Raw genomic sequence first — 12268 nt, 5'->3', positions numbered from 1 at the left:
AGTCATGTGATCAAGACGGATCTGACAGGTATTGGCTTATCTCTGACCATGGGTATAGTCAACTGAAAGGCACAGGCTACTGAACATGATCAGCTTGTTTATTTTAAAAGGAAAGTAACTTTAATAAAAAATAACTTTGTTTTTCAGTGATCCATCACATCTTAACGTTTTATTTTATTTCTTATTATTATTGCTATTCCAAGACTGTGATGTCACCCATCTGGCACATATAGGCTAAGCATGCGTTGATGTGCTTCCAAAGAAACATTTGTGTGGAAACATGTAGTCTGTCCTGGAGGGTGATCCCCACCCAGACGTGCGTGGGACGTCTGTGAACTCATCACGCATTTCACTTCCCCCGCTCCAATTAGCGTTAACGGGAATTCAGCCGGTCTGGCCCTTTAAAAGGTAACGGTCTGGCCCTTTAAAAGGTAGCGCCATCAAACATTCAGCAGGACTTGGACAGCGGCTGTCTCTGGGTGAGAGCAAGTTTCTTCTGTCTTCTTACAAGCAGGACACGTTCTTTCTGTGTTTCTCTGAGTGTATAGCCTATGCTGTGTGTTTAAATCTATTTGTATTCATTGATTTCTTTCTGTTATATATCATGTTCAGTTGTATAGGGTCATCATGGTACAATCTCTGAAGATGTCTCCACCTGCACTTTTTGTGGCTATTTTTATGGCTTGTGCCTTTACATTTGCTGCTGCCCAGAGTGAGTAAAGGCTATTCTAACCTGGATCATATGAAATGTCATATAGGCCTACTGTAATTGTAAACTGACTCAATGTGCTGATAGTAATGTGAGTAAAGCAAATAGGCTATAAGTAAAGATTATTTCTAGAGCACATTTTAACAGTTTAAGCTGACCAAAGTCCTAAGTGCTATACACAAAGGACATTCAAATATTGAATACAAATGAAGATGTAGGCTATTAATCACTAGAAATGTGTAATGAAATGCTTTTCCTGGAGGTTAGGCTACCAAAGTTTGCTGTGCTCCATTTCCTATTTACTTTGTTATAAATTATTTACTAAGAGTGAAAACAGTATCTGGGATATAATTTGTTGATATGAGAAATGGCTATCACATATGCATTTATTGTTTGTCATATGCACTATTACTACTTGATGAGTATTACTATGCTAAGTTAGTTACAGTGAGAAATTCTTTTTTTAATATACATTAGGCCTATCTCTAGTTACAGATAAAGGTTCACTGCCCTGAACAAGTATGATTTATGTTCCTATATGTGCTTGTAGGTGTATTTCCATGTGCAAAATGTGTTTTAATTACATGTAGGCTGCAGAGGACGGTGTGGTGGTGAATACTACAGGGGTAGTGAGTGTCAATGTGACTATGAGTGCATAGTTCATGATGAGTGCTGCAAAGACTACGAATCCCAGTGTACTACAAGTAAGGCCTTTGCTGTGGCTTATGACATAATCGTTAGCTTATAGTCGTGATGACACATTTTGTAATGGCATTTGCCACTAATTATGTATGTATCATGTGAGAATCTGCATGTAGCCCTATCGATGCTCTGTAACCTGAATTCTGCTGTGTGTGTGTGTGTGTGTGTGTGTGTGTGTGTGTGTGTGTGTGTGTGTGTGTGTGTGTGTGTGTGTGTGTGTGTGTTACACAGGAGACTCGTGTTTGGGCCGGTGTGGAGAGCCCTTCAAGAGAGGCAGGCAGTGTACATGTGATAGTGACTGTTATAAGTACAAGCAGTGTTGCTCAGACTACCAGAACTCCTGTGGCACAGATGGTAAGTCCTCCTGTCAAACACTTTCAGCATGTTTATGTGAAGTCTTTGCATAATATCTTCCAGCATGGCATCATTATTGATTTCACACACACACACACACACACACACACACACACACACACACACACACACACACACACACACACACACACACACACACACACACACACACACACACACACACACACACACACGCACGCACGCGCACAGCATAAACTGTACATATCCATCCATCTATAATGAAGACATGATACGATCTCATAAATTAACTTCATAATTACACTTGAACGCGAGCATGGTTAAATAATAGCTTGCATGTTAGCCTCAGCACCCAGCTGTATTAAACATGGATCATCTTTTTAGAGTTATATTTTTTATGGTTATGGCGATTTGTAGTTAGATGCATGTTAACTATTGGTGATTCCAATAGGGGTAATGATAATGTACATTATAATGGCCCATATTCTTTGTGCCTTGGCAGTGTACCATTTTGTCCAGAGGAAGAGAGTACCCTTGCATGACAGTCAGCATGTACAATATGTGATACATGAAGTAATCTGCATAAATGCATCAGGTCATACAGTAGCTGACAATATCTTCTGTCTTGGTAATTTATCACAGAAGCAATGAATGGACCAGACAGTAAAACGACACCGGGGGAGACTAGCTCATGCGATAATGTAAAAAATAACAAACCCAAAGGTATATTATTTACATTAAACAAAAGCTTGGATTTGTATTAGCTACATAGATGGGGGGGGAATTATTTTTCATCATAGGCCTACCTTAATTCTATATTTTAATTCACAGAACCTACTGTGGATGTACAATCTGAGGATCCAAATGTGACCCCGCCCACATTCAGTGAGGGAAATGACCCAGGTGAGCAGCCACCGTAAGCTGAGAAGAAACATTCATAAGAAAGAACATAGGTCATCATTGTAAATGAGAACTGGTCCTCGATTAACTTGCCTGGTTAAATTGAGACAAAATCAAATAAATAAGTTAACTTAACTTACTGATTTCTTCAGTAAAAAAGAATAGGATCTGAGTAACGTTCTTCTCATAAAACAAATGTATTCTGAACTCTGATGAACTGAAAAAATCAGTAAGGCACACGTTAGAAAGATGTATATGAGGAGATGTTTTTTAGTTTTTTAGTTGGATGTGTCACACAGTGGTTCTGTCGCTGTGACATGTTTTGAGGACAAGGTCTTGCCAAGAGCTTAGGTCTCACCGGCCAAGACAAACACAGGGAACATGTGTTGTTATGATTGGACCATGTGGAGGAGGTTTATGGGCACAAGCCCAGTCACAAAAAGTCAAGAGAGGGAAGCACAAACGAGGCTGAGAATGAATGACTGTATGTTTTTATGCTTTTATGAATTACAAGCTTGGTCTGGTACAGTTTACTGAATACAGTGGAGACACACTGCCATCCACATCATTTATCTCCCAGGAGGCTGACATGCCATGACATTTCCTCCCGTCAGTTAATGTCCAAGTGCTTGGGCAAAAGCTGTCAATCACTGAAACAAATATAGATAAACGTGGAAGGAATATAAATGAAACATAACTAAACGAACAAAAACAAATTAATGCCAATTGTAAAATATTTGCAATTAATGTCTAATTATACTTAATCTGTTCACAGATGATGATTATATGCCGCTGGTCACTCCAGACCCACAAGATGATATTGGCGATGGTGAGAGAGATTGATTGTTTGTTTAACCCCCTACAATGGCTATGAGCTTGTAGATTGGCTATTTTCACTTTTTGTCATACGATGAAGTATATACTGTAGAGCTTACATGGTTAATATATTGCATAATAAAATCTTGCTCTGATTTTTCACTAATAAAGTAAATGTACCATTCTCACTATATGACATACACTTTCCTAATAACCCAGATGATCCGTATTCTGAGACTGGACTGCAGGACCCAGAGCCAATCCCAGAGAGCACTAGTGGCTATGAACCCTCTCCAACTGACCTGCTTGAACCTGTGACCTCTGACCCCTCCCTGCCAAACTCAGAGGATGACTCTAAGCTGGAGCTGACACCAGAGGAAATGTTCACAAACCTCCCTCCAACTGATGAGGCCCCTGGAGGCCCTTCAGATAACGGGCCAACACAGGCCAACACAGATCTCTTGCCCTCTGACCAAGCCGATGCAGAAGGTCCCACTGAGAGTACAGGTATGTCAGAGCCAAGAATAACTTGGCAATAAAATTAGCTGATAGCACTGTTCTGGGAAATTACAGCATTTAATTACGGTATATGTTACTCATCATGTCCGTTATTTGGATTCCTGATGATTACGCTGTTTTTAATCATGTTTTTAAATCATGTTCTTCAACTGGCAGACGCCAGCAATCCCGAGGAACAGTCTGATCCCACCCACACATCTGAACCAGGAACAACTTCCCCTCAGCTCACTCCAACCTCCACTGTATCCTCCCAGGTCTCCACTCAGCCTAACCCAAGTTCAGAGTCTTATCCTGGATCCCCTTCTGGGTTTGATCCTACATCGACCAGCACCCCAGAAATACAGCCTGAAGACCAGGATGAATTACAGCCTGAAGGCAGTGAGGCGATACCTGATGATGAACAACTTTCAGAGGGCCAGATTGTAGACCCAAGTACATCCACTACACTTCAGTCTGAAGACCCGCCTTCTGAGCCAGAAGATGAAGACTCACCAAACGCAGACTTGAACCAGTCATCTACTACAACTATAAATCCAAGCCTGGCCACAACCACAGTCTCCACTGTAACCTCTAAACCCACAACAGCAGGTCTGGTCTCCACTGGACCCACAGATGGCTCCTCATCTTCCCCAGGCAACCCAGAACCGACATCTGGCTCCTCATCACCTCGGACCCCCTCCACAACAACCCCTGACTCCTCTCCTTCAGACACCCAGGATCCCGATGCCACCAGTTCCCAGGCTGACAATGGGCCAGAGCCAGCCTCCACTGTAGCCTCTAAACCCACAACAACAGGTCTGGTATCCACTGGACCCACAGATGGCTCCTCACCATCCCCAGGGGACCCAGAACCAACCTCTGGTTCTTCAGCGCCTCCTACCCCCTCCACAACAGCCACTGACTCCTCTCCTTCTGCCACCAGTTCCCAGGCTGACAATGGGGCAGGGCCAGGATCTGAGTCTGGGCCCGGGGTCAGAGGGGACAATCCAGATAGCTGGGACGGGCCTGCACCCTCACCCACAGACCCAGCTCAGGACCAGGGGGTGGATGATGCAACACCAGCTCCAACCAGTGTCATGCAATCCAATCCTACCTCCAAACCCCAGAGCAAACCCGACCAACCCAAACCCCTTCCAACAAAGCCAGGCCAAGTCAAACCTATTTCTAAACCCAAGCCCAAGCCTGTAGAAATAGCACCTCCAAACATAGACAACATAAAAGACTATCAAGCAGGTGAGTCATGCTAGGACTTTAATCCTGTTATTTGAACACTATTGCAAAGACGCAGTGTCTCTTCCACATGTACTCTACTGCAGTGGTTCTAAAACAGTGTGCTGATGCAGGAGGCAAGTCCAGGTGTGCATTGGGACTTTGTGATAACCATACATTGTTATTGCAATATATACAATTATACAAAACGTTGTGAATTATTTTTTAATTGATCAGTACTTTATGCACAATTCCTTGTGAGTTTGTAGATCGGCTATTTTCGTTATGAATAGGTGTGCCTGTTTAAAAAACACTGCTCTACTACACTCTCTCTCTCTCTCTCGTTCTCTTTCTCTCTCTTTATGAGCTGGTGTTTATTATGCCTCTGGGTGAACAGGCTTCAAAGTTTATCCACAAGATATTAAGTGACAGCAGTGACCTTTTTTCCTCCACCCCAAATTAGTTTTAGATGTGGAAACAAAACTCAGTTATTTTAAATAATGGAACATAACAGAGATCGCAGTGTAGGAGAATGCAGGCAGGCAGCTCCAGGAAAAAAATATTTCACCAATTAATTTAACAGTTTGACTTTCTCTAGATGACAACAACGATACCAACCTCTGTAGCGGACGGCCAACCAGTGCAGTCACCACCCTGAGAAACGGGACAATGGTTGTTTTCCGAGGTTAGTGCCAGACCGTTGCTGCAGGGCCAACCTGACCACGCCTACATCCTCTCTGACTAACACTGAACATGGCTCTCTGGTGTGTCACCCACAGTCAAGAGATATGCAACACTTATGGTTTAAACAAAACACCTGCCATTTTGTTTGTGTACAGCAGAACACATACTGTACAAAGGGAAAAAAATAATAGTTATCACACACATACAGTATGCAATGGAATACTCATGTAAGAAGGAAAAAATATATATCTTTCAGTGAGCATCGTAAAAAAAAATCAATTAATGCCAGTCAAAATTATATTTAGAGAGTTATGCCATTAAGGTGGACCAGCACTCCAAAATGATGTTATTTTGTTATAGGACACTACTTCTGGGTCCTGGATGGAAACAGAGTGCCAGGTCCTGCCCGTGGCATCACAGAGACTTGGGGTGTCCCCTCTCCTGTTGACACCGTTTTCACCCGCTGCAACTGCCAAGGCAAAACGTACATCTTCAAGGTAAGCTCCCTCTATACAATGAGCAGGATGTTTCTGTAAAGTACTTGGCAATTCTCTTGAGCTGTTATGCACAAGAACCCTCGCGTCCCTTTTTTGGGAATGTCATAATAGGTGAACATTCTACAAAAATGGCATTTTCACAGATGAGAATATAGTGTGGAGGGAAAAAGGATGGAACCAGGGGACCCCAGGGGAGCCTCGGTCAACCAAGTATTCATAGGATTATTGTGCCAGTTAATCACTTTCAACCTGGGGTCCCTATTTTGGGCATGTCATTATTGTCAAAGGTTTGGTGGTTCCATTCTTTCCTTTATGAATATGTTTGTGACATACAGTATGTGACCCTGACAGGGAGCACAGTACTGGAGGTTTAACAACGACATGGTGGACCCTGGCTACCCCAGATCCATCTCCACAGGCTTTGACGGGCTGCGGGGCCAGATCACAGCTGCTCTGTCAGTGCCGGAGTACCGGCAGAGGAGGGAATCTGTGTACTTCTTCAAGAGAGGTGATAGTCCAGACCATGATTATTGTGCCAGTTAACCACTTTCAACCTGGCGTCCCTATTTTGGGCATGTCATTATTGTCAGAAATTGTCAAACATTGTCGATATTGAAAGTAGCTGCAATGGGTGAGATGTAGATTGGCTATCTTTTAAAGCTATCTCACCTACTTTCGGGTCCTTGGCATGGAAAGGTTTGGGAACTCCTGGTCCAAACTGTTTTAATGGTATTTTGTTTTCTTTGCAGAATGTGAGAAAGATGAATTTAAAAATCTTTACGACGAAGTCAATATCAATGATAGCTTATGATCATATATTTTTCCTTTTTGCTGTGTGAATTGTATTTCATATGCAGTACATTTTCAGTGATTGATTGAGTTCAGAGACACTGATGTCCTTCTTGTTTGGTTCTGCCCCAGGGGGTCAGGTCCAGAAGTATTCATACCAGTCTGGCACCCGGCCAACATGTGGGACCGGGAGGAAGGTCCAGTATGCTGTGTACACTGTCCGCACTCGAACGGCCCGTCAAGCAGGTGCACTCATTGAAACTGCATATTGTATTTGCCTGACCTTGAGAATCCTTGTTCTTCTAAAAATGAGTCATGCAGTGGTTGTTGCGACTGTAAAATGTGGGGGTTGGTGAAAGACATGTCCATGGCATGTGCAAGTAGTGCAGAGAAACACAGTCCACATGTTTATATGGTGCACACATTATGGTCATGTGTCAATATTTTAGATACAGGTAATGTAACAGTAGTCATTATTTTATGAAACAAAATGATATTCAAATCAGTAATCAGAAGCCCCAATGTCTTATCTGCTCATCACAATATTATTCCTTGTAGTTTTATCTCCAGTATCTAGCCTCGGATCCCCCATCAACATTCGGGTGTCCTGGAGAGGTTTCCCCACGGCTGTCACTTCTGCTGTGTCTGTCCCCACCCGCAGTGTCCTGGATGGATACAAGTACTACGTCTTCTCCAGATGTAAGTTTCCAATGCACATCCGAGTCATTTTGATATAGATTATTTCAGCTACTTAGTCTTAAAGCTACAATCCATAAGTGTTATGTTCGTTGTCTCTCTCTACCGGAGTACAGACATAACTGCAACAATAGGGGGTGAAATGTCTCAAGGGAAGAGTAGGGAGATCATCTACAACCGATGCAGATGTGTGACTGTTATTTGTATTAACATTTTCTACCATCTAGATTGGTTAAAATACCGTATTATGAATTAAAATAAGTCTCAGATAGTAGCTTTAAGAGCTTCCCCAGATGGACATGTAAAACTGTTGCATTTATGGTTTAGTGGCTAAACCCTCTTTACGTCCCACACGTCATTCCTCTGGCCTCAATATAAAAACTGTTTATGTGAATTGCCTACTGTTGAAAAAAAAAAAAAACGAAAAGAAAAAAACTTGCACCTGTCTGCACTCAGACACGTGTTGTTACCATTACCCACATCATGTCTGACAAAAAACATGTGTGTTTGGGTGGGGTGGTTAGGCAGACCAAGGGAGATGAGAAGATTGGGTTCATTCACCAAGTGTGAGCACATTAATCATCCAATGAATAAAGTACAGGGTCTAAATAAATGATACTATAAAATAAGGGATCCACAAAAGCAAAGTAAATATTCTCACAAAAAAAATCTTTAGAGGTTTAGGCTTCAATACTAATGAATGAAATGTTGTTGGCAGGGGTGGGCTACTGTCTGTCTAGTCAATTATGTCACTAAAGCAACACAGTAAACATGACACCTCTTAAAACTCATGGTAAGCCCTTGTTTGTGCCCACCAGGCACGTTGAAGAAGCTGCATGTGTTTTTTTCCCATTTCAGTGCTAATGCCCTAGACTAGATACAGTAAATTGCATGGATTGGACAAACAAAATGTAATTTCATGGAGTGCTCCAACAACTTTAAAAAGTCCAAAACAATTATCAACTAACCACCCATCTTCCTGTTTTAGCCAAATACTACAACGTGAGAATGGATGGTCCGCAACCAGTCATTGCAACGCCTCAGTCCACTACACCACAGAAGAACTCCGCCAAAGACTTTTTCAAGTGCCCAAATGAGGTCTGATCAGAAAACCCTCACTTATTCACTCACTTTTGTCACCCTTTGAAAACTTTATTATCTTATAATAAAACAATGCTTCAGCATGGACTGTTTAACATGAAAAAAATAGGCAACAACAACATATGAACTAGTTACATAATTCAAACACAGATGGGAAAATTCACTATAAAATGTTTTGTAGTCAGGAATGCTGTCTTGTATATTGTGTCACGGTTGAAACGGTGGATCAGTGATTCATCTCGCAAATCTTCTCCCATGCAAACCCCGAGAAGGGAATGGATGCCCTGGTCGCAAAGAAAAGATTTGTTAGAAAAAGCCTGCTATAATGATGTAAAAAGTCTGTATAAAATGTGCTATTGCAGGAATTTTTGTATCAAAAAAGATAATCTCAGATGCAGTTTGTCTTCTGATTGTTTTGTTTTTCCAATATTAAAATGATAACGTACTGACACATTCAGTGGTGTGCTGTGTGTAAGATTATTCTCAATGCTGTGCTGTGTGTAAGATTATTCACAATGCTATTTGTCGTTTGCTGAGCTGAGATGCTCACTACAATCTAGTGCGGGGTATTATTGCACACCAACTTTCAACTGCAATTACACATAAATATCTTCTTTTCTTCTTTTTAGAAAAAAATATGGAAGTTATAATCCTCATATTGTAATATATGTGATCAATATGGAATCTATAGCTCTCACATTTCATTGAATGTGATCCATATGGAAGCTATAGTCATCATATTGTAAAATATATGTGATCAATATAGAAGCTATAGTTCTCATAATGTAAATTAACAGAGGACTCAAATTATCGTTGAAATCAAATCAACTGTGCTCACATGTATAGTTACTGATTGGTTATCTGAATGATTATGTCTTCTTTTGTTTTCATATATATATATATATATATATATATATATATATATATATATAGTTATCATATAATATACAGCATGTGATAAGTATCACTCAATGGGAGAACAGAAGTGTGTGTTACCTCCTCTCTTCATACGGCCACCACGGCTCTCTGGCCAGCGCTGCAGCTGTCTGCTGGGTGCAGGTCTGCTGGGTGCAGGTCTGTTGGGTGAAGGTCTTGACGGTTTCGGTAGAATACTGCTGGTATCTAGTCAAGTTGTTGAGCAGAGTTGGTTGGAGACATACTGAACTTAACACGTGTGGTATTGGTAGCAAAAATCTCTTCCTCAAAGCTATGCAAACTCTTTTGTACTGTGGCTGCAGAGCGGTAGTTCCTGCTGAACTTTGTGAATATGAGTCTCTTTCAATAAACACCAATTATGTACTTAATTAATTAATGCTATCAAATCACAAAGCCAGGAGCAGTAGAACTGAAGCTGAATGGAAAAGAGGTTCTACTGTACCTGCAGAGCTGGAAGAAGGCTCCTGGCTGGTGGAGGGGAGGCTTGCCTCATCAGAGGGCTGGCTAGGCTCCTCAACGTCCCCCTGGGACACCAAAGGATTCACTGATGCCTCTGCACTGGACCTGGAACACACAAACATTGATAGTGCCAACAAAAAAAAGAGATAATACTCGATTCAGAGAAAGAAAAGAAAATGAAAAAAAGGTCAGTCACTCAGGCTGCATGAAACATAGGGTTAAGCATTGAAACAATGCTTTGAATAAACCAGTGGCGCAGCCAGAACGCCAATATAGGCCGGGCCTGAGCAGGAGCGGTTATTGTGCGGATATTGGGCGCTTTTGGGCGTTTTTTGTTACTTTATTTCGGTTTTAGGGTTAGGGTTATGTTATTTAATTCTTATTTTTGCCTGATTTTACCGATTTTTTTAATCCAAAATTTTATTATAAATTGTTTTTAAAATATATATATATACATATTTTTGCTAAATCGATTGGGTGGGCCAGCTCTCTATGTGGGCCACGGCCCACCCAGGCCCACCCATGGCTGCGCCCCTGGAATAAACCCAGAGACCCTGGGTCAGATCAACCATAGAGGCCAACTTATGGCTGACACACCATGAATCTGAGCCCTGTATAAGATTACTCAAAAGTGATTCAGAGAGACTCATAACAGACCTGTCTCCATCTGGCTCCAGGAAGACATCATCCCTCTCTTCTCCTGGACTGGGTCCTCCTGGTGTGGAGGTGCTCACCATGGGCACCGACTGGGAGGCGTGTTCTGTACAGTCAGAAGGCAGCACCTCTGAGAAGACTGTTACTGTGGGAGTCAAAATGGAAAATTAAGTTGACCTGATTGCTACACTTACAGGAAACCAGGGGCAGAGTGAGAGGACACATGCAACACAAGACGGGGGTCAGATTTGAACCTGGGTTGCGTTTACAAGGAGCATATGATCTGTGTCTGGCTGAGCAAAAAGGCCAATATTAACCAATATTGAATTATGTCATTAACCTGATACAGCTATTGTCAGGACATTAGTGAGAGACAGAAAGAGGAACTGGGTGTCACCTGGTGCCGCTACTTGTAAAGGTGTGGTGGGAACACTGCGTCCACCAGAGTCCTCTTCATGAGACGCTAGGAACAGAGGGCTTTCATACATCCCCAGACCTGCAACACACACACACACACACACACACACACACACACACACACACTTACTAACTGGTTCCTATTGAGATATATCCTATTGAGATATATAAAATGATATGAGACAAAGAACACAATACATAGATCATGACAATAAGACCATTGTCCATACATTTGGGAGAGGATCATCCAGCTAATGCTCTACCATTTAACTTGAAGGGGTTGGACACCCTATTAGTTAGAGGCACTGCCACCCCACCTATAAGTCTTTCATTATTATCATTTGGTTACATAGGAGGTTGTGTGTTGAATCGTCTAATATTTCCCAGAGACCTTTCCAACCTGAGTATAAAAATACCACACAGTGTGGTGACGAACCTCCTTGTGATGCAAGCTGTCCCAGGTCTGAGTGGGAGGAAGAACTGGCCTGGGGGAAGTCCTCTGGAGAGCCAAACCTGAACCGAGGAACACCTGCCACCTGAGGGGAACTGGTGCACACATACACACACAGAGCAAAGAGTCAAGAACAATACAAACTCGAGTGGTGTGTGTGTGACAATATAATAACTTGCAGTGGCAGAAGTCGTATAATTTCAATACAGCCCAAGCTAGTGATAAAAATATATTTAAAAATCTGCTTTCCATTCCATACTGTGCAGTGTGCAGGCATGTATCCAGTGTGACTTACTGGATTGCCTGATCAAAGCCATCGGAACGGTGAGGTACCACCAGAGTGGGGGTGCTGGGAACCATCCTGTCATCGTCATCAAAAAAGTGCTGCTGCAGACA

The 12268-nt window shown here is 42.1% G+C and overlaps 2 protein-coding genes across 9 annotated transcripts in view; one reads left to right on the top strand and one right to left on the bottom strand.

The window, feature by feature from the left end:
- Window positions 1–422: 422 nt before the first annotated feature.
- On the top strand, window positions 423–8980 carry prg4b (proteoglycan 4b). 3 transcript variants are annotated; one of them, XM_084067704.1, is made up of 15 exons: window positions 423–479; window positions 613–712; window positions 1300–1413; window positions 1643–1765; window positions 2387–2467; window positions 2576–2647; window positions 3420–3473; window positions 3680–3967; window positions 4136–5212; window positions 5787–5873; window positions 6233–6369; window positions 6721–6877; window positions 7291–7404; window positions 7717–7857; window positions 8843–8980. In XM_084067704.1, the coding sequence occupies exons 2-15, from the start codon at window positions 628–630 to the stop codon at window positions 8956–8958; spliced, it is 2646 nt and encodes an 881-aa protein (XP_083923830.1). In that variant the 5' UTR covers window positions 423–479; window positions 613–627; the 3' UTR covers window positions 8959–8980. The 3 variants fall into 3 exon arrangements, with proteins under 3 accessions (XP_083923830.1, XP_083923831.1, XP_083923832.1); XM_084067705.1 differs by lacking the exon at window positions 423–479 and having other exon boundaries at window positions 566–712; window positions 7729–7857; XM_084067706.1 differs by lacking the exons at window positions 423–479; window positions 2387–2467 and having other exon boundaries at window positions 566–712.
- A 120-nt stretch (window positions 8981–9100) lies between these two features.
- Window positions 9101–12268, bottom strand: part of tprb (translocated promoter region b, nuclear basket protein) — a 30719-nt gene continuing 27551 nt past the window's right edge. For 3 of the 6 annotated variants that reach the window (XM_084067698.1, XM_084067700.1, XM_084067702.1), the window contains exons 45-51: window positions 12168–12259; window positions 11858–11967; window positions 11402–11500; window positions 11008–11149; window positions 10334–10455; window positions 9952–10077; window positions 9101–9239 (exon numbers count right to left, since the gene is read on the bottom strand). In XM_084067698.1, the coding sequence (XP_083923824.1) occupies window positions 9190–9239; window positions 9952–10077; window positions 10334–10455; window positions 11008–11149; window positions 11402–11500; window positions 11858–11967; window positions 12168–12259 (741 nt within the window). In that variant the 3' untranslated portion in view covers window positions 9101–9189. The remainder of the gene's footprint in view (window positions 9240–9951; window positions 10078–10333; window positions 10456–11007; window positions 11150–11401; window positions 11501–11857; window positions 11968–12167; window positions 12260–12268) is intronic. The other 3 variants (XM_084067699.1, XM_084067703.1, XM_084067701.1) reach the window with 2 other exon arrangements.

Source organism: Gymnoscopelus microlampas, assembly GCF_963454915.1.
Source record: "Gymnoscopelus microlampas genome assembly, chromosome: 9".
Classification (NCBI taxonomy): domain Eukaryota; kingdom Metazoa; phylum Chordata; class Actinopteri; order Myctophiformes; family Myctophidae; genus Gymnoscopelus; species Gymnoscopelus microlampas.
The sequence above is the reverse complement of the archived record's forward strand: the minus strand, read 5'-3'. Positions and strand labels throughout refer to the sequence as shown.